Source organism: Varroa destructor, unplaced genomic scaffold, assembly GCF_002443255.2.
Source record: "Varroa destructor unplaced genomic scaffold, Vdes_3.0 BEIS01000003.1, whole genome shotgun sequence".
In the NCBI taxonomy this organism is placed as follows: Eukaryota; Metazoa; Arthropoda; class Arachnida; order Mesostigmata; family Varroidae; genus Varroa; species Varroa destructor.
The window spans coordinates 27,075,975-27,103,449 of record NW_019211456.1 but is presented as its reverse complement, the minus strand read 5'-3'; the positions used below and the strand labels follow the sequence as shown (position 1 = coordinate 27,103,449).

At 39.6% G+C, this 27,475-nt stretch overlaps 3 protein-coding genes across 5 annotated transcripts; 1 reads left to right on the top strand and 2 right to left on the bottom strand.

The window, feature by feature from the left end:
- Window positions 1-317: 317 nt before the first annotated feature.
- On the bottom strand, window positions 318-10,810 carry LOC111248347 (peroxisomal ATPase PEX6-like). 2 transcript variants are annotated; one of them, XM_022800535.2, is made up of 20 exons: window positions 10,557-10,810; window positions 9,830-10,004; window positions 9,136-9,326; window positions 8,697-8,788; window positions 8,429-8,543; window positions 7,852-8,028; window positions 7,071-7,244; window positions 6,479-6,604; window positions 5,979-6,278; window positions 5,637-5,799; window positions 5,143-5,285; window positions 4,382-4,570; window positions 3,930-4,141; window positions 3,375-3,506; window positions 2,954-3,164; window positions 2,588-2,653; window positions 2,004-2,144; window positions 1,690-1,833; window positions 1,325-1,458; window positions 318-734 (listed from the first exon to the last, which is right to left on the bottom strand). In XM_022800535.2, the coding sequence occupies exons 2-20, from the start codon at window positions 9,960-9,962 to the stop codon at window positions 596-598; spliced, it is 2,982 nt and encodes a 993-aa protein (XP_022656270.1). In that variant the 5' UTR covers window positions 9,963-10,004; window positions 10,557-10,810; the 3' UTR covers window positions 318-595. The 2 variants fall into 2 exon arrangements, with proteins under 2 accessions (XP_022656270.1, XP_022656271.1); XM_022800536.2 differs by lacking the exon at window positions 7,852-8,028.
- Window positions 10,811-10,950: 140 nt separating this feature from the next.
- pix (ATP-binding cassette sub-family E member 1 pix) lies at window positions 10,951-15,362 on the top strand. Of its 2 annotated transcripts, none has more exons than XM_022800538.2 (3): window positions 10,951-11,089; window positions 12,411-13,967; window positions 14,405-15,362. In XM_022800538.2, exons 2-3 carry the CDS (start codon window positions 12,435-12,437, stop codon window positions 14,696-14,698), a joined length of 1,827 nt encoding a protein of 608 aa, XP_022656273.1. In that variant the 5' UTR covers window positions 10,951-11,089; window positions 12,411-12,434; the 3' UTR covers window positions 14,699-15,362. The 2 variants fall into 2 exon arrangements, with proteins under 2 accessions (XP_022656273.1, XP_022656274.1); XM_022800539.2 differs by having other exon boundaries at window positions 11,016-11,500.
- A 1,175-nt stretch (window positions 15,363-16,537) lies between these two features.
- Window positions 16,538-27,475, bottom strand: LOC111248348 (acylamino-acid-releasing enzyme-like). The gene is made up of 13 exons (XM_022800537.2): window positions 26,852-27,475; window positions 23,031-23,236; window positions 22,530-22,762; window positions 22,065-22,305; window positions 21,636-21,840; window positions 21,297-21,444; window positions 20,967-21,106; window positions 19,925-20,163; window positions 19,592-19,750; window positions 19,214-19,352; window positions 18,644-18,811; window positions 18,014-18,210; window positions 16,538-17,860 (listed from the first exon to the last, which is right to left on the bottom strand). The coding sequence occupies exons 1-13, from the start codon at window positions 27,129-27,131 to the stop codon at window positions 17,654-17,656; spliced, it is 2,562 nt and encodes an 853-aa protein (XP_022656272.1). The 5' UTR covers window positions 27,132-27,475; the 3' UTR covers window positions 16,538-17,653.

Here is a 27,475-nt window from a genome sequence, read left to right as displayed (position 1 = left end):
AAAATAAAACCTATACCCGTAAATCAAGCCCTTCAGTCCTTCTAGATCTTTAACATACGCGTTTAATCCGCTGCTAAGAGATAGTAAACAAGCATATTTAAGGAGCAATTCGCTTCTCGAATTAGCACATATCGATTCAATTTTAAACAAGCCATTACGTTAAATTTTAGATTTTTTTCACTTTGCGGCTCTTTTATTGCCTTTGTTCGACATACTACCTTTGAAGAGCACACGATCAGAGATGGCGCATGTATAAAACTCTGTATGTATTTATAATAGTAAATAACTGAAGTTCTCTTAAAAAAGAAAGCTAAAAGCTTGTTCCACTATGCATGTGTTTATTTCACACTCAAATGCTACAGTTAACTAGGTAACAGCCTATAATTTGTACCGTTGTTGTAGGTGGTCATCAAAATGCACTTACCATTTTTTCTGGTGGTTCACAAAACTAATTTACATGTGTTTTTCTACTCGTATCCAAAAGACATGTAGCTTTTATTCAATCTGCGGTGTACGTCGTCTCCAGAGGCTGGTTATACCTATATCATTGTTTTTGTTTAAATGAAAAGATTTATCTCGACTAACAGGCCTGGGATCAAGGAGCAAACCTATCTCGCAGCTTTCGATAGTCTTGAAGTTCGGCAATGCTCACTGATGGTGACAACTTTTCCAATGCTCGTTCAAAATCCTCGTTGCTCACGACCAGCTTTTTGCAATTAGTATTAACACACCTCCTAAGCAACAACAAAAATATCAGCAATAATATAGTATAGTAAGCGATAATTTTACCATGCAAATACTGACGTACGTCCTACCACCGGTAACGGCCTTGTTCAGGGTCAATGCCAAGTGCACTCTGAGGTTGAAGAGGTCGAGGACGGCTTATTATAGTTAGATTTATCTGCTATCATAGCCATACATAGATTGCGTGCCAATACGTATATGTTCCAAAAACGATGTATTTATGTTTTTTTTTTTCCGTTGTACCTTTAACACAGTACAATAATTTTGTTGGTAAAATGCTACAGGGGAGATTACGATTCTATCGAATTAATTGTCTAAAACGGTTAGCAGTTTACATTGTGGAAGTCATTTGAATGCTCCACAGTTACCTTGATCTGATTTGTTTTAATTACGCAGAACGCTGACTCGAGATAATTAGACGGAAGATCATCATAGTAATGGCTGAATCGCTTAAGCAAACAAAGCTTGCAAATTACCTATTTATCGATATTTAATAACTATCTTAGTAAATTGAAGCATATAAATCAGTAGATAGTCAAATAAAGTGTAATATTTGTGTTTAAAATGTTTTAAATCTTACCTTACAGCGTTGATCATAGCACTGGCGCAAAGAGAGTAAAGGTCAGCGCCGGTAAGATGTGCGGGACATTTTTCGCTTAATTTTCGAAGGTCTACGTCGCGTAGTGTCAGCTTACGTGTTAACGCCCGTAATACCTACGCGATACAGTAAAAAAAAACATGGATAACTGACACTGGACAGCGATATGGAATTCATAATGGAAGCCAATGGAAGTCGTGTGTTCCAATTATCCGTATCGTTTGACCAATTTATCACCAAAGTGTCAACCTCAACAATAAAACTTGCGGTTAGACTTAATCAACGCCGAGAGGTTATTCTTCAAAAGCCTCAATGTCGTAGATTTAACATGTTATAGGTCAACTAACCTTGTATTTGACTTCTGGCTCCTCGGGTATATCCACATAGACGAGACGATCCAATCTTCCAGGTCTCAGAATAGCTGTATCTAGTAGGTCTGGACGATTTGTAGCGCCAATTACAAACACATGGTCGCCATCTGAACAGTCGGTCTTTTAAAGCAAATTGGAACAGCGGTTAGTTGGTAAACCTTATCACAAGCATTTATTATTATTGGTATTTCTGTTTTATATCTTATATTAACCATCTACTATATAATAATGTTGATCGAATCGATACAAGATGTAGCAGTACATAATGTACGTAGATGGATTATCTTCACCTTCTTAAGTCCATCCATTTCAGCTAGCAGCTGTGAAACCACACGGTCCATTACTCCCCCAGAGTCGCCACTTCTACCCCTTCGAGGCGCTAACGAATCTAGTTCATCGAAAAAGATAATGCACGGAGCTGCCGAGCGAGCCTGCACAAACAAGGATAAAAATAGTCGTACGATTGGCATAGTAAAATGCAAAAACGTAATCGGAATTTTGCGTGTCTTGCGTTATGTGTATATATAGTAAAATTAAGTTAAACTTCTAATTAAAGTAGATCGTACAAATAAGCTTTTTTCACTCGTTACTATCCATCCTGCCACATGCTATTCATGGTCTAGCAATTAAGCACATGGCTTAGAAGCTGCCGGATTGGATCGAGTTAGTTGCTTTCGGTTTCGTAAATAGATACGTTCATTCAAATGGTAACAGTATCAAACAGCGTTGAGTTATCGAATACGGTTTTATAGGATCGTACATCTGTTTTCGACATCTGGTCATTGCATCTTCCTATTTCGTCAATACTTCAAGCTTAACTAGATTGGTTACAAGATAAAAGTGCCGTTTAATAATAGTTCCCTTCAGTTCTTACCTTTTCGAACACCTTTCTTACGTTGTCTTCACTTTGCCCGATATACATGTTGATCAATTCGGGTCCCTTGAAGATTATGTAAATATAACAAATCGGCATATCAATCACGAATGCATTATACTATTGAGTCATTCAGAAAACCGGTAGCGATTAAATCTCATTTATAACAGCGCATATACATAACTGTTGCTAATTAAATAACATGCTATATCCTGAGATTTACTTAATAGCAATATTTCATGGCAAAAAATCGCATTTCGCAGGGTCGGCTATACTGCAACTCTCCTAAGTAAAGCTTGATGTGGACCAATCATAAGTAGAAAATCCCTAAAGTACAGAGCCCATTTACACTGTGCGACAGTTTACCTTAACGCTAAGAAAGTTCAACGAACATTCTGTTGCGACCGCCTTAGCGAGAAGTGTTTTTCCTGTTCCCGGTGGTCCGTAGAGAAGTATACCAGACCTGCCTAAGTTACCGCCCGAGCTAGCTTTTCTGAAGTTACAATACTTCAGAGGAAATTGTACCGTATCAAGGATCTCTTTTTTGGCAACTTCCAATCCTCCAATGTCGTCCCAGCTATTAGCAAAGAAGAGCATTATTGTTAATAAACAAAGCAATTATGAGAAATACTGCACAAAGGTTTGTGCACAAATGTATCCGAAATATTCTATTTGAAGTTTCTATGAATTATTCCTATAAAAACGCAATTATTTAATGGGCTCCAGTAGAATGTAAATAATGTATCTTATGACCTACAGTTTCCTAAAACAAATTTAATAGCGTTACCTAACACTGGGAATCACCGGTGCACCAATGCTTTTGCTATGGTTCTTTTGAATTTGACAAATAGCCTTAAGAATATCCTCCATCGTAAGAATCGGCTGAGTCAAGCTAAAACCCATTTCGACTGCTGCGGATCTGTAAAAAAAAAGGCCAAAAGATTGTCAAACTGTTCGGATGCTCAGAGGCATCGAAATCAAATGTTTTACAATGCAAAATCTTGGTGCACGCTTTAGTAAATAATCATTTTCAAATACATATATACTCCAGAAGCTAAGGGAAAGATACGTGACGTTTGTCTAGTTAGGTCCAAATAGTTAAAAAGTTACTTACTGAAAAGGATAGTAGCGAGTTACGTGTGTGATAGATGAGTGTAAGATAAGCAGGCAAAAGAACGAAAATATGGCGCCCGATATTTGAAAGGCGTTTCATATCTGTAGTCACACTGCTATTGGTAAAGTCGAACGAAGTTCTACAACATATTACGTAAGTCGCTTCAGCTGCCGCCAATTTTCGTGAGGCTCACTGGAACCATGATCATTTGCCAAAGACAGTTCTTACCCATGTGTCTCGCGTCGATACATATTTTTCCTTGCAAAATCAACAACAGCCAACAAGTCCCCTAGGACGAAACCGGCCGTTTTCTCTGCAACCTCTTCAATGTCCAACGAAATGCTAACTGCATCATCGGCTAGGAGCAGCTCAAGCACTCGCTGTCGGTCTTCTTGTCTCATAGGAGGAACAACTAGATGGTGAAGAACCGAGCACATTACCTGCAGGTATCAACGCCAATTTTCGACGTAATGATTATGAAATTCAAACCCATTACATCAAGATTTTCGACATTATTATGTTGCTTAATATAATAATAATAATGTGAAATAAGCGCGTAATAATCTTATTCAATTCTTATCAACAAAAATCGTACTGAAGTTTACGCCTGCAAAGTTACTATACGCACAATACTGATTAAGTTAGCTATACTCTAAAGATAACGACCATATTTGACAAACCTGACTAGGGATCTGGCGGGGTTCATTCGAAGTGGCAATAACCACGACAGGCTCGCTGAGGCAATGGTTAAGTGCAGCGATGCTCTCTAAGAAAACGCTCACCAGGCGAGTATCCGCTGCATCTATCACGGTGCGGAAAATTTCCTCGATATTCGTTATATGCACAACACATGGACCGTATTCTGATGTCTGACAAAAATAAACACGTTTATGTATATATTTTACGAACTGAAACCCTTACTTAATTAGTAGTCTTAATAAGAGCCACTGCAAAACGCAACGCGCAACGTGACACCTCTACTAGCATTAGCTTTGTGAGAATTTAAGTGTTGTCGAAACTGCTGTTCCATATAACAGAAGTTGGTATCGTATACTGATAATTGTGCACTCTCGCCGCAATCGGCTGCAAATCCTAGTACAAGCTGCAACTTCGAACCGATATGAACGGAGGAGAGAGTTTCACACTATCTGGTTACTCGACTGCTTAGACCTTTTTTTTTTTTTTTTTTTTTGTTGATGAACCTCTGTGTTAGCTACGATGTAGGCAGCAGATCACGAAACGATATGCGATCGCAACGCCGTCCAACCATATATCAGACGTTTTCGACAAGTTCGAGAATTCAAGGTATCTACAGTAGGAATATCGCAGCGAGGAAGCGCCTTAGCGCAAACACTCATAATTCTTTGTTTTTATTAAATTGTCCCAAGATGACAACTAAATTTCCTGGTACGACTAATGGGAAATCAGGGGGTCCGCAAACCTTTGCGAAAGTGTTTTTTATTCTGCTTTCTGCCGCCGATGGCGTGTCACCGGTGAGTTCCGACCCGTTCACTGTCAGTAGATGCAGACCCAAGGCTAATGCTATACTCCGAACGGCACATGTTTTCCCTGAATTTGGCGGTCCTGGAATAGATAAATAAGAAACCCCAAAAGTATAAACTCAGAAATTGTTGACATTTATACTCAAATTTATACATATAAATTCCATAGTAAAACTAAGTTGCTCAGGAGGAGATATCATTATAACTGGTAAATAGTGTTATTGGTTCAATTACAAAAATAAATTATAGTTTTTCGAATAATTAAAAATAAACACCTAAAAGTTGCTTAATTTGCATACCTACCTAGCACACGCGCATATATGTTGAAGATAGTTCATCTTCAGGCTCCCGTGGCTGCATCTAGTCTAATAAAGCGTCAAATTATTTACGCCTGAACAGCAAAACTGAATTTACCTATGTGGCTATTTGTCACCTGAGATAAGGAATAACGGTTGAAGCGAACGGGACATTTGCGCTCTACGATAGAAGAGTCCAATCATATCCACCAGCTCAGAAACATGAGGAAACACGATTCTAGACGAATTGAATATGCGATGGTGTGTGCGCTCTAATATCAGTTCCAAACAGCGAGGAACCTAGATGTCGGCCAGAGGAAAAGGATAAGTATTGGACCGTAAACGGTTTAAGATTAGTATAAGCCGTCGTAATAGGCATCCCATCGAAAATCGTTCACAATGTTGACTCCGATGACAGAACCTCAAGGCGGCAACAAAAACAGGTAATCAATGAACCACTGAAAATGTGGAACCGTTACCTTAGATACCGCCGATCCAAGTTGGTAAATTAAGATGTTCTCAGGTTCGGTCCAGAGCGACTCTGGTTCTCCCTGCTTGTTTCCAGTAATGGAGCCGACACGAAAATAGATGACAGAGGCGTCATCGTAAGAAGAAGCTTCTCGCAAATCTGGTGCGTACTCGAAAAAGTCCCTTTGCGAAATGCCAAATATATCAGCTTTAGCGAGAAGTCGCGGATGTCGTTTGAAGTGCCATTTTATAAGGGCCAAATAGTCGCCCTGATGATTGTAGTGGGGAGACTTGATAACGCCTACGCCGATCTGCACTCAATGTCAAAAAAGAAGCAATAAAATTCACTACATACGATGCATACAGTCAACAAGAAAAAAAATCCACAAAAGAACATATTTACATATTCAGTGAACGTAGTAGAAGAAATTTTAATTTCAAGTAAATAAGATATTTTTGTAGAGCGAAGTGTCAATTAGAGTTTAGACACATAATAATATTCTTGACTAACCGAAATAGCTTGCTGTTTCGGGTAGTCTTCGATCCCGATTAGGGTGCACGGCGTTGGCAGTTGGTTGTTGCTGAGGTTGAATACCAGTTGTGGCGTGGCGAAAATGATTCGATCAGCAGTTTCGTTCTTTTTACGGAAACAAATAAGCATGAAATACTTCGTTAGTAATTGCAGCCATCTGGTCGACAGCAAATAGGTAAACTCGAACTCTGAATGTATATATGTTCTCATAAATGCCCTTTCAGAACATATTTCTAGATTATAATACCGTACCACACGTTAACAATAAGCAATAAAGAAGAGTAATTTAATTAGATTAAAACTGAAAAAGCTCAACGAAGACTGGAGATTTTAGGATAATGTCTAAGTTCTTTAAGGCAGGCGGTACCCTTGTGTTGGCTCAAGACACTATTAAGAAGCTAATATGTTTTATCACTGATGACACCTTTCCTCCGAGACGAGCTTGCTTATTACCTGAGCAGGAAATCATTATGTAGCGTAGATGTAAGTACTGTTTATTCGTTAGGGAAATATCATAAGAGGCCGCGCCATCAAGGTCTTTGATACTTTAGCTTGTTTCAAGTCTGCTCACCAGAAAAACAGCAGATGATGGCACGACCATAACTATTCTTGACACTTCACGGACTTCCATCTTCGCCCATGAAAATGATTTTATTCCAAATTCAGACAAAAGCTCCTCTGAGAGATAAACACATCGATCTGGATCTATGCTATCTGTCACGTATTTAGCTGCTGAACGTAATCCCTGTAACAATGAAACATGAATTTGTTTATAAACGAACGTATCTACGAAAACAATTCGGTACGGCGGAAAAAGCTGTTTTTAACATACTCTGACGAACAGCGTACCTTTTTATTAGCGGTTTGTTTGGTTACTAAATATATGAGGTGTTATCCGAAAAATAAAACAGAATATTCCCGGGTAACCCGTGGTCAACAGCTGCAATCATATTACGATTGCCCAGCTATTGCCCTTCTTATCCTAGTTGTCCATCCTAAATATCTCGCTGACGGCTATAACAATAACAAGGCTGGTACCATAAGCCAATTTTGCTTAAATGGCATATTCAGTATTAGACATTCACGCAATACACTTTATGTAGGTTCTTCTTACCTAAAACCTATATTAACCGGAAGGAGAGGGGCACAAGGCCAAGTGCACAACAGTAGTATCTAAATATACTACAGAGTTGGAAATCGTCAGGCACTCCGAGGATCGACCGAGAAAAGTGTATATGCATAGTATCATTCTATCACACTCCGTCTATCAATAACCATGAAAGCAACACAAACTTTAGCTAAGCTTTACTCTAAGACATCTCCTTATCGAATTGCAAGGCCGTGTGTCTTACCTCGTTAAATCCGAACGGTAAAACCAGTAGAGGCTGTAGCAATAGATTTTCCATATTAACATTGGACGATTTCCGTTCTCTCACCTGTTTGCCGCTAGAGGAAGCTTCCGGCGGCAATTCATTTGTGAGCCGAAAAAAGCGTCTGACTGATTCTGCAGGCTTAATTTTATCGGGGGCCTGCACACAGTGTAAACAATTGTTTCAGAGTAACTTATTTTGGAAGACACAATTAAAGTGCTTTGAGAGACGATGAGTCAACTCACAGACTCGGCTTTTATAAGGACTGCATGTTGACTTTTGATTACAATTCCAATTTGGGCAAATTAAGACAAATAAATTCATTTAAAAACAGTCGCCTCTAAAGATGCAATCTTCCGTCCTATAAATAAGTCCTATAAATTGCTATGATATGGAATGAATCATATAGTTAAACAGAGACGTTTCGTTAAATAGTTTAGCATAGAAGTGCCTCATCTTCAGATTCCCTTCGGAACTTGTCACAAAACGATACAAACAATGAGGAAAGTATATAAAATGTTTGAAAAAACAGCGACGTCATCGATAGCGCTAGGAGTACCTCGAGGATAATCATTTGAGTGCTTAGAGTTACAACACCGAAGCGAGTTGGTCGAGTGTCGGCGACCGTCAAACCCCCAAGATCGCTGCCAGGATGAACCAATGTTTCGCACCACCTATAAAATATAATAAAACCCACTTATAAGTAGTTTTTATTTCTACTGATAATTTAGGTGATCTACCAGTGACCAAAACCAGAACTTTCCTTTGTTCAGGCTGTCTACACGCGCTCAAAAAGAAAAAGTTTGTTCAATTAGATAATTTTTTACCTGTTCTGCCAATCCCGAGTTTGTGCTTCGGCTAGAAGATGTCCATGTCCGTGAAGGACAACAAGCTCTAATGCCGGACATGTCTCCAATTCCTGCAAAGAATTCAAAGGAGATGATTCAATCTGCGTATCAATTCTGATACGCAGAGACGGCATAACAATTGACTTAATTCAAAACCCATTTTACTTACAGGTTTGTACAGCAAGCCATCGAAAATAACTTCGTCCATGCCTTAGTGCCAAAACTTTATGCTAACACTAGTTATCATTCTGATCCATACCTCATTCTGGGGCTACAGTATTTGTTTTAAAATGTTCATTAAGCAAAAACTGTCAAGTGTTTACGTTTCAAAGGACGCCGTAAATTCAATGGAATGGAGAGAAACATGTAATATCCGAAAGATTTTTAGTCCTTGGTTTGCGCATAGAAGATAGCTTACCTTAAATGCGTACTCTTTGGCTGGCTCGAATCCGTTGTCGGTGAGGAACTGACGGGAGACGTAAAGCTCTAACGGATCACACTCGATAGGTGACGAAGGAAGATCGCCGTATTTCACGACTTCAAATATAGTGGCTTTGCTTAGTGTTCCCGGCGGCCATGCGGCGCCGTACGTTTCTGTGTGTTCGAATTCTTGAAATGAGCAGTCCAGAAAGTGTAATTAGAAAATTCTGAGAAATATAATAGTTTCATGCGATCACACAGCAAATACCGAATAAGCCACTCAAGTATTTTTTAAGATACCTTATATATGCCTCTCATAAAGCCTGATAAGTTGAATGTATAGTGAAATTCGCTAACACCAAATAACAAAGGGCTTATTTGATGAGTCTTCATCAGCGTTTTTGTGGTGACAGTTATTATGATAGGCCAAGCATTTTCTTGCCAATAGACGAATAGCATAAGACTTGTGTTCAACTTGTAAAGATACTAGAGAAAGTTAGCTCCTGCCTGGGTCTTGTGCTAACTTCATACTGCTTTTACTTCCAATGCAGCAGCTTAAGATAACTGCATAATGACATAGTTATTGGGATGGGTATCATTGTAACGAAAAAAAATTGTGTTCGTTCAACAACTGACCCAGCCAGTGATATCTCATGACAGGTTTCGTCAGTCGGCCCACCCATTTAACCTACCCTGTGTTGACTTGGGGTGGTTCTCAGTCGCGCTTCGCTTGCTTTTCAGCGTGGCCGTATTTGAGAGTCGAGGATTTATATGCAGATCGAGTACAAATTGGCATCGATAGCAGTTCAGAATTGAGGTTAACATTTTAGAGATGTTGACGATGGATAACGACCATATGAAAAACAACTACAAGGAACAATGTGATGCAACAATAATTTAGTCTAAAATGAGAAACTACATGCAGCTATTTTAATGGTAGATTTCGTGAGTGGGCAGTTTAACTGCAGGAACAAACTGATGCTTAGGAATACCCTTGTAAATATAGGTCTGGTACATGCATAAATAGACGAAAACTAATAATACAATATTAATGTGTTCATTTTATCATATTAATGTATTTACATACCGAGAGCCTACCAACAAGTAAAAGTGGAAACAATCTGCAATAGACGCAGTGTCCTCATTGCTCTTGCGTTAAGGGGAATATTTCTTTGCGTCTTCATCCTAATCTATATAGTGCGTCACAGGCATGTCACATTTTTACGTTATTAAAAAAATATATAAGATGTTCTAAAAAGAACACATAAATCATAAACCCGACTGGAAAAAGCCGCACCCATTAACTGTGACGAGATAGGCTAGGTTCACACAAGGTGCACAAAAAGTTGTACTTCAAACCTCCTCACCAATTGTGAAGTTCTCCCATTCTGCAAAAGATGTGGAAGCATCTCTACTTACGTCAAAATATTCGTTTTACATATTTGATTCTGGCCGTTTGAAGGTTACTGTACTGCTTTCTCTCGCTATAAATGGGCCGGAACTGAGCAAGCGGGTAGCTCAGCCCGCGTAAAGTGCGACTGGTAGTCCGACGATAATGAAGTTTTTGCGAACATGCACACAGATAAAAATAGAAATGCAGATCAGAACATAAAGATAAGAAACGTTCTATTGTTGTGAGCATAAAGTTATCCACATATCGTTCACAGTCGGCGCAAATTTTTCTCACCACTAGTGGAAAAGATTGTCTGCTGGGATCGTTATATCTACAGAAATTTTTTTAGAAATGCTCCCTACTCATATGCATTAATCAACTTAAGTTGGAACTAGTTTATCGCATCGCTTTATTTTCCCTATCTGTTTGTAAGAAAGTATCGCTCCGCCAATTAGTGATTTCCGTTTCGATATTCTCAGGGTTCGTTTTCTCTTCGTGTTTGGCAGGCGCCGCTATACACACGTGCGTTCTGGTGTGTTTTCGCATCCTCAAGAAACAGGTACTTGCCGTCTTAGAGTGTGTATCCGTGCCTGTGGCAACCTTCCAGGATACTCTCGGCATGACAAGACTACACAGTATCATCCTAATTGATGAAATTCATTGCGCTATATGCCGATCAGATACGAACAGGTTACCGCATTTCGCACTGCCGGCTGGTACCATTCGTCGTTCCATATTGTGTGAACTGCCGCTATTACCGCGACGGCTGTTAGAGCTATTCGGACGTTCCATAACACACAATTAGAAAGAAGCTGTCAAACTTTTTACAGAAAGTCGACTCGCAACGCTTTTGAAACAACTCGTTCTGTGTTGAATCTTGATAATCGCCTTACGTATACAGTGTGCCGGAAGATTGTTGCCGGAGTTTGACTTGTTGGTCAGACTTTTCATCCTGAACTATTACGTCAATGTTGGTACCTCCACTTGCCATCCCATTAGTGCACTTTGAGACAACTGAAACATTTAATTTTTCTGTGAAACAATTTGATCAAATATAATTTGCTAGAGTGGAGATTGGTTATAAAGTTGATGCTCAACTCTTGACTTGTATAGCTGTTCTAGTTAAATGTATTCTCAGTCAAAGGAAGAACATATTTCTCTAAAATAATACACTGTGACTGCGACAGGTGACTTTCAGGTAGTCAATGCAATTTGTACCGCGAACATATGGACCTCACTGAAATATGAACGGAGGTTATACAATACATTGAGAAAGTTGTATTTTCATTCGTTTAATCAAGGAATTAATTTATGTCTACTATCTATAGTAAATAGGCCAGTAGTTAGAGATAAATTGCGCGCACAAAATTTATACCCAAAGAAACCCAGAACGAAAATGACGTACCTTACCCCTTGCGACGATACCTAACTAAAGTTTCAAGGTAGACACTAGAAAATATAGAAACATTAAACGTTTAGCGCTGCGTAGGGGATAAACATCTATCCATCACCAAATCGTTATCACAGTATACACAAGCCAAGAAACCAGGTTCCAGTGTCTAGGTTTAATTCGCCTAAATTACATAAATGAGATACTGGGTAGCTTAAGTCGAACATTCTATTGCATAAGGTTGTCAACTTGTGATCTACGATTTGACTTAAAAACCAGATCTTCTGCAAGAATTGATTATCGTTAACGCCACAAACAGTCAACCTACATGTTGGTATTTCAGAATGGTCATTCACCTCTAGCACATGATAGGTTAGATGGAATCGCACACCCCTAGAATTAACAGCTTCGCAAGAGATGTAATGCTGTGGCTCAATATCCGCCTACATACCGAGGCTAACGGAACGTTATTGTTTGGTGTACTTTATAGCGCATTGCTTCCTGAGGTGGTAACATGGCCAAACAGCTCAAGAAGGAGGAAGTGCAAGATAAACTAACTAGAATCGCTATTGTTTCTATTGACAAATGTAAACCTAAGCGATGTCGACAGGAGTGTAAAAAATCGTGCCCTGTAGTTCGCATGGGCAAACTCTGTATCGAAGTGACGCCTAATGACAGAATCGCCACCATCTCGGAGAACCTGTGCATTGGCTGTGGTATATGCACTAAAAAATGTCCATTCGAGGCCATTCAGATCATTAATTTGCCGTCAAACCTCGAACGTGATACGACACATCGATATAGCGCAAACTCTTTCAAATTGCACCGGCTTCCAACTCCACGTCCAGGCGAGGTTTTAGGTCTAGTCGGTACGAACGGTATTGGTAAATCGACAGCGCTAAAGATTCTGGCTGGCAAACTGAAGCCAAATCTTGGCCGGTACAATGATCCACCCGATTGGACAGAGATTCTTGGCTACTTCCGAGGATCCGAACTGCAGAATTATTTCACACGTATTCTCGAGGACCATCTTAAAGCAGTCATCAAGCCACAGTACGTCGATCAGATCCCGAAAGCTGTTAAGGGAACAGTGAGGGAGCTTCTGGACCGAAGGAACGATCTCGGCAAAGAGGATTACCTGTGCGAATTGCTTGAGCTCGTTAACGTTATGGACCGTCAAATCGCCGATCTGTCCGGAGGAGAACTGCAACGATTCGCCACAGCAATGGTGTGTATTCAAAAAGGAGACATATTCATGTTTGATGAACCTTCGTCGTATCTAGATGTCAAACAACGCCTCAAATCTGCCCAGGCAATTCGTGGACAAATTGAAGCGACGAAATATGTGATTGTTGTGGAACACGATCTATCCGTTCTTGATTATCTTTCGGATTTCATCTGTTGTCTCTATGGTACGCCAGGATGTTACGGCGTCGTAACTATGCCTTTTTCAGTTAGAGAAGGTATCAATATTTTTTTGGACGGTTTCGTGCCGACGGAAAACCTGAGATTTCGTGAGTCATCGCTTGTATTCAAGGTGTCTGATAATACAGGCGACGAAGACGTCAAACGACTTGCCCGCTATGAATACCCGAGCATGGTTAAGAAGATGGGCGACTTTGAGCTCAAAGTCCAAGGAGGATCGTTTACCGATTCGGAGATCATTGTCATGCTCGGCGAAAACGGAACCGGTAAAACCACCCTAATTCGAATGCTCGCCGGAAGGTTGAAGCCCGATGGCGACGAAGATGTGCCAACGTTAAACATATCGTATAAACCCCAGAAGATTTCTCCGAAAAGCACTGGAACAGTGCGTTTCTTACTCCATGAGAAGATTCGAGATGCGTACCAGCATCCTCAGTTCGTTGCTGACGTTATGAAACCACTGTTGATAGACAATATCATCGACCAGGAGGTTCAGAACCTATCCGGAGGAGAGCTGCAACGTGTCGCGTTGGCGCTCTGTCTCGGCAAACCTGCCGATGTATACCTCATTGACGAACCGTCAGCTTACCTCGATTCAGAACAGCGTCTTGCTGCCGCGAAGGTAAGTCTCGCCGCGTAAGCTTCATTACACGATTCACTGAAGTTGCGTACAAACTATATCTGAAGCCGCAGCATACTGCTTTGTTTTAGTACGAAATCACAGGTACATGTGTATATGAAATAATATTACGTCTTCGCGTAGCTAAATAAAGATAATATATTCCATCCATGTCGTTAACTATCGTGTTTGCCAACGAGCCTATCCAGTACGTCTACTGAGCGTCAGATTGAAACTCGTTGTCCACTTATTTATCATCTGCACTAAATTGGTTCGAATGGTTAAAGTTGGGCTGGTGATTAAACTTGGTTTGAATCTCAAAATTGTTGCATTATATCCTTAATGTATCCATATTCTCAATCAGTTGTTATTAAAGTTTGTAGAATAATAACTGAATTCTTATAAGCTGATTTATTTTGTTACCGTGTGATCTAATATAGGTGATCAAGAGGTTTATCCTTCACGCAAAAAAGACAGGCTTCGTTGTCGAACACGATTTTATCATGGCCACGTATCTGTCAGATCGTGTGATTGTCTTCGATGGTAAACCGTCGGTATCGACAACTGCCAATATGCCACAATCGCTGCTAGTTGGCATGAATCGCTTTCTCGAGCTGCTGAACATTACTTTTCGCCGGGACCCGAACAACTTCCGACCTCGAATCAACAAACTCAACTCGGTTAAGGATTCCGAACAGAAAAAGAACGGAACATTTTTCTTCCTCGAGGATTAACAACGGTAATCGTATACGAACGTGTATGGTTCATTAAATTAATGAGACGATGAAATTCGTGGCGGCGCCGTTCGTTATGAATGCATTAGGATTTGAGAATCCAATTCAGGGAACAACAAGCCAGGAACTAATAGGAAACGAAATAATTATCTCAGTGGAACATACAAAGCTATGTCCTGTCTGTGGTCATACCGATATTGATACTGTAATAATTGTTACGCATTATTCCATTGAATACGTTTAAGCTATTATCGAGTGTTAGATCTAGACCACTGGAAACTGCGCCTGAAAATGGTAAATAATAGTCCTCACCTATTGGCAGCAGCTTCTGGTTGAAACACACTATTAACTTTGGTTGATATCGTTGTTTTTTGCTATCGTTCCTCCTTGCTTGTCATAGGAAAAACTTCAGCAAAATAAACAATCAACAGCCTTCAAAAACGAAGAAGCAAATGACAAATATCAATCGGTTGTTACTTTATTAGTATTTGAAATGAAAAAAACGTTCGTTCGTTGTCGTACGATCAGTACGAACGACAGGTACCAATAGCTGGTCGATTTAGACGAGCGAAAAGCAAAACGAAAAGAAGTGCAACAGTGAAGTCTTGACGAAAATAAGAACGAATGCATGCATGTAATAAATGGAATCTGTTATGAATTAAAACTTTGTGTTTTTATCATGTGAAAATTTATCGCACTATAAATACTATCAATTTTTCATGAAGGGGAGAGAGTCTTACGAAGATTTTTTTAATAAGAGACTGCACTCAAGAATTTATTATTTCATTGCGGCGCTTCTGCAAGAGCACACCAAGCGTGCTAGAGGCCACATCTAGGTTCGAGAAAATCGAATTTATTTTTTAGCGATTCCTGTTGGAAACTTGCAACAGCGGAAAGCTAAGTGGCTCTTCAAATAAAGTATTTTGAATTTTGCTAATCGAAACAACCGGTAGTCCTAAGTACTAAAATTAATTCAGTTATTAATAAAATTAGTTAAAAAAATCGTTAGATTATCGGTGCGCTATAACCTAGGTGAATAGTTCCATATCTTCTTGGGTATTTTTCAAAATGGGCGAAACAACGATGTTTTCCAAACCTTATGGCTCTTTTCCACCCTGTTTTGCACGCAGTGATTTCTTTGAATTGATGTCAGCCGTATTCGAGTATGATTCAAGTACGCCATGCCAATTACTTCTTTTGCGTCACAATTAAGGATATATATTTCGCTTTCCGCAATTGTGGTAAATATATGCCACTGTCAACTAAATGCTTGACGTTCAGTTCTCCGGTTAGGTATTGCTGCAGACGGCCGTGTCTTCCAATACTGATAACTAGGTTGGTAACATTATATGGTATCTAGATTTGGTCGAAGTAACATGCCAGCATGCTCATGCATATAAAAATTAGTTATGCGGCGATATTCAAATTATCATTGTAATGCAACTATCGGCTTCTTTTTGTGTATTTTTGTGCACTGCAACTGAGTGAATACAGGTTTTCATCAACATTGCTTAACATAAATTTCTTAGGGTGAAAATACCATTTATTACTCACTTTCTTATTCTGCAAAATACCTTAGCCTACCGCGTGTATTAGCAAACCAGCAGCGAAGCCTAGTTTATTTGTTTGGCATGGATCCATATTGCACACGGCTCAAAGTATGACGGATTAGGGCATAATTTTGCGTAAATCTTGTCTGTTTCCTCATGTTTGTGACAGCCACATCGAAGTTTGGTCGGGCTTCTTTGCCGCTAGATCTTGTAGCTCTAGACGTACTTTTAGTACTTACTGGAAAAGATTTCAATTCCGAATGAAATCCTTATTAAGCACACACTCCTCTGGAACGTTTTGCTAATCAAATTGTTTATTTTGCTTTCAATGATAGCTTGCTATACATTAATAAATGCGACGTAATCTGGACCAGATAAACAATGATGTCCAATATTATTATTCAATGAATTGTATACCATCTTACAAAGATTAAATAGCCTTGCACGAGCAGGACGTGCGGGAAAATTCGAGGAAAATTCGTAGGCTTCTTGAATTCTCTCTTCTCAGCAGTTAGAATATATTGCGGAACTGTGATGCATATTTGTTTTGCTGAGAAATAACAATGATCCAGGAGGCAGAGTACAAAGGCTGTGTTCGGTGTCCATATAGGGCCCTGATGGTGAATCAGGACGATCGAATGCCAAGGAATATGATTATGAATGCATATGGTTATGTACGTGCGCAGTTACTACATAGTATGTAATCTGTCTCGGTCATTTCATATACATGATTATATACAATACGACTATTCACCCGAACGAGCAATGGGTAAGAATGATTTTCACAAGAAACTGTATCGCAAGTGAATTTTTACACTTGGTTACACTTAGACCACTCCCCACTAATATCATAAAGTATAAATACGATAGTATACAACTGAGGATATTTTGTGACAGCACAGCAGAAATGGAGCAATGACCGTCTCAGTGAAAATTCCAAATAAGTTGAATAGACGTTCCCCTAAGTCCCTCCCCCCGATTCAAGATCCCGATCCAGAGAGTCCATTCGTTCGCCAAGGATTTAGATATGCACATGCACGCACACAATGATTGAAACAAAAATGTTTGTATCCACACGTTAATTAATTTAACTGAATTAGCTGACCAGCATTAAATATTCTTGCCGGTGTATTGAGTCCTGCGGCTGTACTTTAATCCCGCCTTGTGCCATTTTCGCGTTTTTACCGCTACACTGGTTGTTATTCAGGACAGCCGCCTCACAGGCGAACGTTCCGAAGGATTCCGTCCAATCGCCTTTTAACTCTACCCCATTTGTACAGAAACTTCAGGCGCCCCTGCCTCTGTCAGCACAACCCTCTTCAACGCACCCCTCTAGAGTTAGAGATCGTTAGTCGAATCTGCAACTTCCATTTCTGATGTGGGTCAACGTTTACCCGCAAGTTGCTTAGGCAAGGAATTTTTTAAACCACAGTACGGTGTTGACAAAGCAGTCTGCGTCATGTGCAGGTTTTGATAGGGCGTGGCCGTCATTATAGACGTTGCATCGAGTAGGCACCCCTCTTGCTTTGAGGTGCTTATACAGTTTCATGCCTTGAGCCATGTCAACGCGTCGATCTTCACTACCCAGCAGCAAAAATGTTGGTGTCATAATCTGTAACGTTAGAAATGCATTTTGGTAAACGGCAGAGTATTCAGGAAATTGCTAACAGTCTCCAGAGTGTCTCAGCTGGACAGAAAAAAGTAACCCAAAATTAACTAAGTCGACGGATACAACACAAGTTAGTTACATGGGTACACGACTTACGTTTTTAGCGTATCGGATAGGGCTTTTCATCCATAGATTTTTAAGATCTTCCCCATCCGGCAAACTGTCGAACATGAAATCACCAGCCAGTCCACCCTCATACCAATACCAGTCAGGAATATCTGTGGGACCGTTCATCGACAGATCAACGACAGGGTTGCGCATAGCCGCTGCTTTATAGAACTCTGGATACTGACCTGTAAACGATCGACAGTCATTTGTTTGAAAATCATATTGATAGCGTGTATAATCAAAGCGAATGGATAGAATAAAAGGAACAAAATAGTGCAATGATAGCTTAGCTGAGGAAGTTCGATAAGCAAACAAAGGTATCTGCGGTATTACTCTATCGGTTTTGTGTGACCCGATGCTCTAAATATGATTGTCTCTAGAACAATTTCTTGTTATCACTTGATAAAGAAGGGAATGTAATACTTATATAATTTAAACAAAAAACTATTGCAAACATGTCCACATTTGCGGTCTCTAGCCAGCTCAGTATATCAGCTACACTTCGAACTTATTCAACCGATCAGCCAATACGTAACGCATACAAGCAGGCAAAGCTTTATGTAGCATCAATAAACAAAGCTCGAACCTCTCTCTGATAATATGAGTACCTCAACGTACCAATGGCGTGGGTTGTAAGAAATCCACCATGACTTCCACCAAAAATAACAATTTTTGCCGGATTAATTTCCTCACGCTGGGCTGTCACTTCGGCGGCGCACTGTACATCAAAAACGTCTTGTACGCCGATCTTTCCTGCCAAAGAGCGCAGATTCTCGTCGCCGAATCCTAGAAACGAAAAATAACAGGACTTAAATGCTTAAAAAAAACGCGCGGCACATAGAAATTCGTAATTCTCAATAGCCTAGAATTTCAAGATCTACCGACCCTTCAAAAAGTTTTAATAACAATAATAATTAGAAAAGTATAATACTTTATTACAACAACCCTGATAATCTCGTCAAACAACGTTTTAGGGCGGATGCATCATTAATGATAAGAACGATATTTTCATTCTATACCATGATAAAACCAATATATATATATACCTTATCTGGAATTCTGTTTAGGCAGTTTGCAGTAAATATCTGTTGCATAGTGGAAACAAGAACAGAATATAGAGGCTAGAATTATTTTATTTCGACTCTATCGAACTAAACACCAACCCGAATGAATTTTACAGATACGTACCGATCGATCCTCGATAGTTGACTAGAAGAACCGCAAAACCACATTTCACAAAAAGAATTGGCCAAACCTGGAAACCGGCATGGAACACGGCATGCGGACCGCCGTGTGGCCACACAATCAGCGGAAGCTCTTTCTCGTTCTAATTTTCAAAAATAACACAACCAATACAATATTTAGTATAAAATGTTTTTACTCGAATATACGAAAAGCAGCTGCAAAACGATTATAATATTGAGTACAAGTTATTCAAAATTCCTAATAAAGCCACAATATAACGTGTTTAGCACTCCTTAAGTATCATACCTAATTACCAAATTAATAGCTAGCATTTATATAGAATGATCCTGTGTAGCGCGCACATGGTATTGGAATTCTTACTTTATGCGATATAAGAATGGCTTCGAAGATCTGGTGGCTGTCATCAGGCGGGGCAAACTGTAAAATGTACCAGCAAATTCCCTGCACCTTTGACTCATCGGAATCGATCGATGCCCAGTAATTCACTCCGCCATCAGCTGTCAGCACACCAACTGCGACCTGCAAGATAGCCAAGGAATAAAATTAGTTTGAACGCGTATTCAAAGTTAAAATACGTCTTGCACCTACTGGGTTTTAAACAACGTACTTTTTTTGCAAAAATTTGGCTAAATACGTTATACAATCATAAAAGCAATCCCAAGACACAAACATTATTAACAGCTAGTTACTTGCCTGTGGCATGGCGTTGAGGGAGGACAGCGATGCAATAACAATATTATCACGTATACATAGAGCCTGCCAGCGGCCGACAGCTTCATCTCTGCTCAATTTAATCAGATCGCCACTAAGAGTATTTACAGCGAGAAGTTCGACCTTCGAATGCCAGTTTGATGATACTACAACGGTTATGTTGTCAGCCGCCCAACAATGGCGAGGCAGTTCCTCAATATAAAGGCCAGGAAACTCAAGGCCTGAATATCAAACAGCGACGACGACAACGAAGAAGAGAGACATGGTTATTATTGGTAACTGTTTTTATTTAAATAGTTAAAAACTGATTCAATTATAACTGGACCGAGAAAACTGACCCCCTAGGTACGTTCCGCTGACCCTCAAAAAATCACGAGTCGAAAAAAAATCTATGAAAGCCGACTCATTGCCATTTCACTAAACACAGCTCAAACAGCGAATATAATAACAAAGGTCTATAGAATGTTGTAAAAGAATAAGTGGACATATCAGAACTTAGTAAATTGTTATCAGCACTAAAGAGATCACAGGCGCACAGTGTTTAGAATTCTTTTCCTTTACAATAGGCTTATTTCGGTATATTTTTTCTATATAATGAGTTGCTCCAGATTTAAATTGAGATTTTATTTTATTATTACAAAGGTTATTTAAGATGGGGCCCACGGCGTACCTGGACCCACCTGTCACCTAACCAAAACCCGCGAAGGACATGCTTACACTGCAGAATATCAACTTCGATGTTAAGTATATTATGTCATGTACTTTTTTTGGTTCTCGGCTATCCGACCTAACATGGTACATACCTGAATCAGGTTTAGATTTTCTCAGCAAATTTATGTAAGCATTATTAGTCAATGCTAAAATTTGAACTCTTAATGGTAACAGGGCAGCGAACTCGAAGAGATACTACGTCTCATATAATACTTTAGGGAATTTAGGGATAAACAAGCTAAACAATAAAAAACAATTCGATGAGACACGCAAAAATCTATAGGAAGAATCCTATACAAGATAAATGACATACTTGTTGGGTTCTGAATGGTATCGACGATAAGTAGAATTTCCTTCTTTTCCCAGGAGCACTTCATCAGTTGACAGCTCTGACCGTGAGGTCCACCCACCTCGCTTTGAAGATAGACCAATGTCGTTCCATCCGGACTAAACCTTTTTAATTCGGTAATCGCGTCGTAAAAGTACGGGTATGTATAACAAAAATAGTTAAATAGGTTTTTCTAGATAGCCGATAGCATAACAACCCTATGCAGTTATATGCAACACGAGCTTCAAGATGCTTTTTAAAATAATCCTCTTTTTCTGCAAAAAAAGGTTTAGCATATTGACTTCGTTAACCTACCTTGGCGAATAGATAGCTTTGTCCGTTTCGCCAATTGTGCAAAAGGTATGCTGCTCCAAGTCGTAGACATACAGTTTCGAATGACGATTTTTGCAGTAGGTCAAGCCTAGTTTATAGGCGTACTGTTGGAATCCAACGAACACGATACCTATATAGAGGATGCACACATACATCCGCAAATATCCACAAAGACCTCCATGCTAGTATCAAAGGTTCTAAAAAAACAAAAAAGCTTCCAAAAGGATGACTTCGTTTCTTTGATTTGATAACAAACCAAACATCCTTTAACCATAGGTAAGTGAAGGTACTTGTCTACGCAGCATTTTCGCTGTAACTTACCGTTATCGTCGGGTGCCCATATGGCCTGGGCAGGAGCGCACAAATCGGGAAAATCTTGAATAACGCTGACGGCCATGTTAGCAACATTGAGTACACAGATCACAGGAGAAACGTGCTCTTCCTGCTGCTCTCCATAGGACTCGTCCAACTGATATTCGGTACCACGTTCGGCGTCTAACGCCAACTTACGGGTGAAGTATGAGTCCTTAACAAAAACAGCAGAAGTCCAAGGGTGAATAAGCAGATTACAGATCATTACTAATCTAACTAATCTATTAACGAAACATTATTTTTTCTTTGACCAGTAGAGTACTTGAGTTGTTTTTGGATATATATATATATATATATATATATATATATGAACAAACAACAGAAGAAGAAAATATATCTTATTTGATGCTAAATCATATGCATATAAGTTACGCGCACCTTTTTCGCAGGTTTTCGCTCTGCAATATAGAGCAGCTTGTTCTCAATGTGACCCCATTGGAAGGAGGCAAAGCTGCCCGTTGTGTGAACCTTGCCGTGAACTCCGGCCGACTCTAGATCGAGACAGTCTAACTTTGTAGTGGCATCCCAAATTTCGATGTACTGTCTGGTCTCCGAATTTCGAGTCACCTCCTTTAGCACCGCGCGGAAAGAGCCGCTATTCGAGATCGCTATCAGTGAACTAGGTACAATAAAATAAATATTATTTAAGTACACCACAACCGTAAAGCCACCAAAAAAAACTGTAAACATTAAAATGTCGTACAATCATTCACTCTCATGTAAATGCAAGTGAAAATGACGATTCTAAGAATAATTAATTTTTCTTTATAGCTTTATTAAATATACACGCCAGAAATAGGGTAAAACCCAGCTTTGTAAAAATGATTTGAAACTAGAACTTACTTGGATTCGACCTCCTGAGCATGGCCGACCTGATGAAATGATAGCGGGCCCTGATTATCAAACGCAGAGGTATGATGCCTTGTAAAGCGAACTTTCTTACCCATTTCCGTGTCGGAACTTTCCCACACTGTAGTTAAATGAATGGTCCGTCCGTCAGGTGTATATGAAGCAAACGCATCCACAGGTTGAGGGACTCGGGCGAGTTCACGGTACATCGACACAATATTTGTCGCCTAAACAATGCCAATAATGATTTAATTGTAATGGCCTGCATGAAAAACTATTGCTGCATACTTACCTACTAAGCAGGAAAAATCGGTACATAATGCAATAGCTTTCTTTTCCAGAATTCAAACACATTGTTAAAAACCACGTTATTTGATCCAATAAGTGTGTTCTTCCTATTCGTCTATAAAACACCACTGTTCGTTCGCGTGGATAAAATACAGTGTCAATTTATATGGGTTTAGGTCGTGTGTCTAATATATGAGTTACGCTTACGTCGAGGGACGGAACGCCCGTGCTTTTGACAGTCGATCCCATAACTTTTTTGCTGTATTTAAAAATCGACGTAGTCCCTGTTGACGCGGCGCGGTGCCGATTCGAGTTTGAGTGCGATTTTATATCGGATATTTTTGCTGTGAACGTAATCTTGCAGTGTTTGCATAACGCGAGACATGGATTCTCCGGCACACAGCTCAGCCAACCTGAAAATTACAAGACACGCGTGAAGGTATTACATAATTATTTTAATGGAATATTTTTATTTTGGTTACTGAAAACAGACTACAACAAGCATACACTCGTTGGATGATCATATTAGAATTAGAGAAGAACACTAAGTTCTATTCCAAGTGATGTATTTGATGCAGACATTTCTCACACCTCTAAAAAGTTTTTCAATATGAATCGTCAGGCGAACAGTACGATTATTGTTTCGACTACAAAACCATTATTCCACGAACTAACATATATATATATACAGGAAAGAAAATATATTTTTGGTTAATACGCATGCTGCTCCAGTTATAAGCTTAACATTTGCCTATCTGTACGTTTTTATCTTTTTCACTGTAAATCTACGTTTGTCTCATGCTGTATGTAATGGCATGCACTACACGATAAATGTCATTAAATAAGGAAAAAATCAAATATATTATATAAAAGGTCCATAAAATCTCCAATATAAATATAAATTTCTAATGGGCTTTTTGTCAACGTTTTGCAATAAGCTTGAACAAATAAGCATTGTAGTGCGATACACCCAGTACCATACGCAATTACTCTCTCACTGCCATGAACAACACTGTTGCACTTTGTTATTACCGCATTTAGTTCCCACACTGGACCATAGTGTTTCGAGTTCTTTTTAACTCCGCTGGTACTGCCGTAATTAAGAGTCGCTTTAAACGGCTAGTTCCTTTCAGTACGAAACGCAGTTTGCCTATGCCCGTTCTCAAATTTCGACTACCCCATCAAGTTTAAAAATAAACACTTTGCCATAACAGTCTCAGTAGCTTTCTACCTCGTTTTTTTCAATTTGTATGTGCCATATCGGACATATAAGTTGGTGCTTTCATGGTGGTGTCGGGGAGGCATGTCTGTGCGTGGTTTGTTGTCATCAGTTTTTATCAAGTGTCATTACTAACCATATAAACCCAAACGCTGCAAAGAATGCACGAATCAGCCACCAATTCAGAATAGTCAATTGCCTTAACTTACTGATTCTTAGTAATAACCGAAGACTAAGTGGATTAAAACCTATTTGTGCCCCCAAACAGTTCAACTGCTGCTTCATATTTTCACCTTGCAAGCGCAAATGGTAATTGCACTTATCGCTATTAATGTGACAAGGATATCAACAAAAACTTTTGCGGGATATAGCAAAAAGAATTTTTTTTGTAGAAATATGTACTGATACTATGACACTCATCCTCTGATTTTACACATGTTTTTATTGCAATGCCAAATGCAATAGCAGCAGTATCACCAAAAGAAATGCATATGCCAATTCGAAGATGTCGATAGCAACACAAGTAACAATATAAACACAAGCATTCATCGCTTGTGCACTCTAATTAAATTCAAGTACTTGCTAACTTATTTTTCTTGGCTGCCGCAGGTTTGATGCGTCACATAACTTTCGTCTTTAGCCTTTTTAAATACATAAGGTAAGAGACGTAAGGTGCGCGTTTTCGACCTTGTAGCCGTACAAGCTTTACATGTGTTTCTCGGACTTTGTTTTTTTTCTTATTCTTAAACAGACAGAAGTCTTTGACAGACATCTTACTACACGAACATTTTATTACGCGAAAGATCCTTGAAAAAATCTATGCAGATGTCCAAATTAGAACAAGCGATTTATCCAAAACTGGCCCACGATCCAGCCTCACTATGACTTCTGCCATAACCGGCCAAGCAAGTATCATTATGAACAAAGCAACTACTGCAATGCTATCGAACAATACCTAGAACAGTTTTATGCTATAAAAGATCGCAATTACGCTAGTGGCTGACTGTTCTAAAAGGCTAAATTAGAGATCTAATAGTCAAATTTTGATTTAGTTCCTTATGTGCAAAATAATTAAATCTCACACACCGCCGTTGGATATCCGAAATGATACATGTTATAAAAGTTGTACTTGAGCAATGCGTTTCCATGTCGATTACGTAAACGAACTCTGACAAGAGTCCAAGCCAAGTATTTCTAGCCAAGTATTGATAGTAATAGAGGGCACAGCGAAAGTCTCTTGACAGTTTGAAAAAGTCACTTTATATATATTGAATTAAAATTATTGAACAAATATAAAGGATTCTCTAACTGTCAAAAGGGATTCCTCACCCGGATCGGATTAAGTGACAGATAAATCTATGGAAAAAAAACAATAATGAAGTTTCTCAACAGCCGTTATAGGAAATCGTCGGACTGAATGACTCATACTTGTGATGAATTCCAAATGATGAATGAATTTATCCCGAGCAGAACTGGACTTCTGATAAAACTGTACTTTTATCACGCATATCTAAATAAATGTTCCCAGTCTTAGGTGAGATAGCGTCTTAAAACATCATATTTTATAGCACGTTATAATATGCAGCGTTATCTCTAGGCGAGTGAATCGTGCCCATTTTTATTAATCTTTGACTAAGATTTTTCAAGAGTGACTACAATTCTAAATGTCCACATGTAGATGGCATTCGCTTTCAGTCAACTTACTTTTCTTCGTAACATTTTCATGCGAATAAGCATATAGCAAACGCACGACGTTCTAAAGCCATCCAAATACTTTATCATTACATTAACCTTCGTTTTAGGTGACTAGCTTATTGTATGGCAACACGAAGTCTGCAAATTTTCATTTACTTTCGGAACTAAACAATAAAGGCTGATATGTGAGTATAGCTAACATGAAGTGAATTAAATTCAGCGGCTTGCAGCGACATAACGCATTCCGTTCATTTCAGACGGTATCCTGTTAACATGTAGAAGTAATGGACATAGATGTATATAGATGTTTATAGACCTTGAATTAGAAGATATGATATGGTCTAATTCAAGGTCATGAACTGCTCGTCAGAAGCTATCAATTCTCTATCGACCTATTTTTGATACTTTTTTTTTTAAAGAAACCAACATAGCGCTGTCGTCGAATCGATTTCATCCATAAAGGATTCGATCTTTTTCACTTAATTGATGAAGGATTGTTCTTCTAAGCTTTTCATATAGTTGTAAATCAAATCGGCCATTGAGCCATGTTTAAAGTGACGTGTACGATGACGCATTTTTCAGAAGCACGTGGTCATGCGTAATGGCGGGATTACCTTCAAGCCCAAGACCCAATTACATTGGTAGAACAATTGACTGAACGGGAATTGTATATATATAATATAAATACGACTATACTAGAGAGAGTCGCCCGCCACAGCCAACTCCCACCTATCGCTTCGAATTTCCCGCCACCTGAGCGACAACATTACGAGACAGAAATTGTTATTTAGCCATTAGGCTTAGCTGGCCATCTATATTCATAGGTGCTGCCCACTCAGACTGAAGCAACTATTCCATTATGTGACGAATGCTTGCCACCCACGCTTATATCCCCAAGACCCTACCGCTCCCGACGTCCTGCGTGAGTCGAGGCGGTCAGTGTTTTTGACAGCGGACAGGTGTCCACTGGAGGTCCCTACCCCGCCACATCGGCGGACGCTAAGACAGCGGCGCCAGGGCAGGGGTATCGAGCTAATAGCCGGTCGACAGTCAGAGCGCGGGAAGAGGTCTCTCATTCGGCAATCTCTCTTGTCACAAATCGAAGCTGACTTACCTTTGAATTGGGGAATATCCTCCCATTCTCGTCGGTACCGCTGGCGGTATCTTGTCCCTTTGCTGGGGGTGGTGATTCCCGGCGTGCCGTTGTTCACAAGGGTCCCGTCCAAGCTGGTGAGATTGTGCACTACAACCAGTTGATGTGGGCCGGCTGCGGCGCCGGCAGTCGCTTCGGGACCCGCTTCTCGCATCTCGACTGACTGGTCCTGATCGGGAACGCTAATTGAGTCGAGCGCTTCAAGCGTCTCTTTACTCTCCGACATTGCTACTTCACTCATAGCACGCTTAATTATATATGACAATGTACAGAGTGCTCGACCAGACAGACACGGCCTCCGGACATGCTATCAGTCCCACTGCAGGGATCCTTGGGTTTTGTGTTGTTGTATATAAACATAAACAGAGTCTTCTTCGCGTGACGCGGTCAGCTCGAGAAGCCGACGGCAACCAGCGCCGAAATTTTCACTTGATACATTTGAACAAAAAAGGTCATAAACTCTGTTTTAAAACCACTCGAGCGTCAGACCACTGGGATCGATAGGCTTAAAATGTTAATTGAGATTTAATGTATAACCGATGTGATTTAAATATTTAAAGCTTGTTGTCAAATGGTTGTATATTA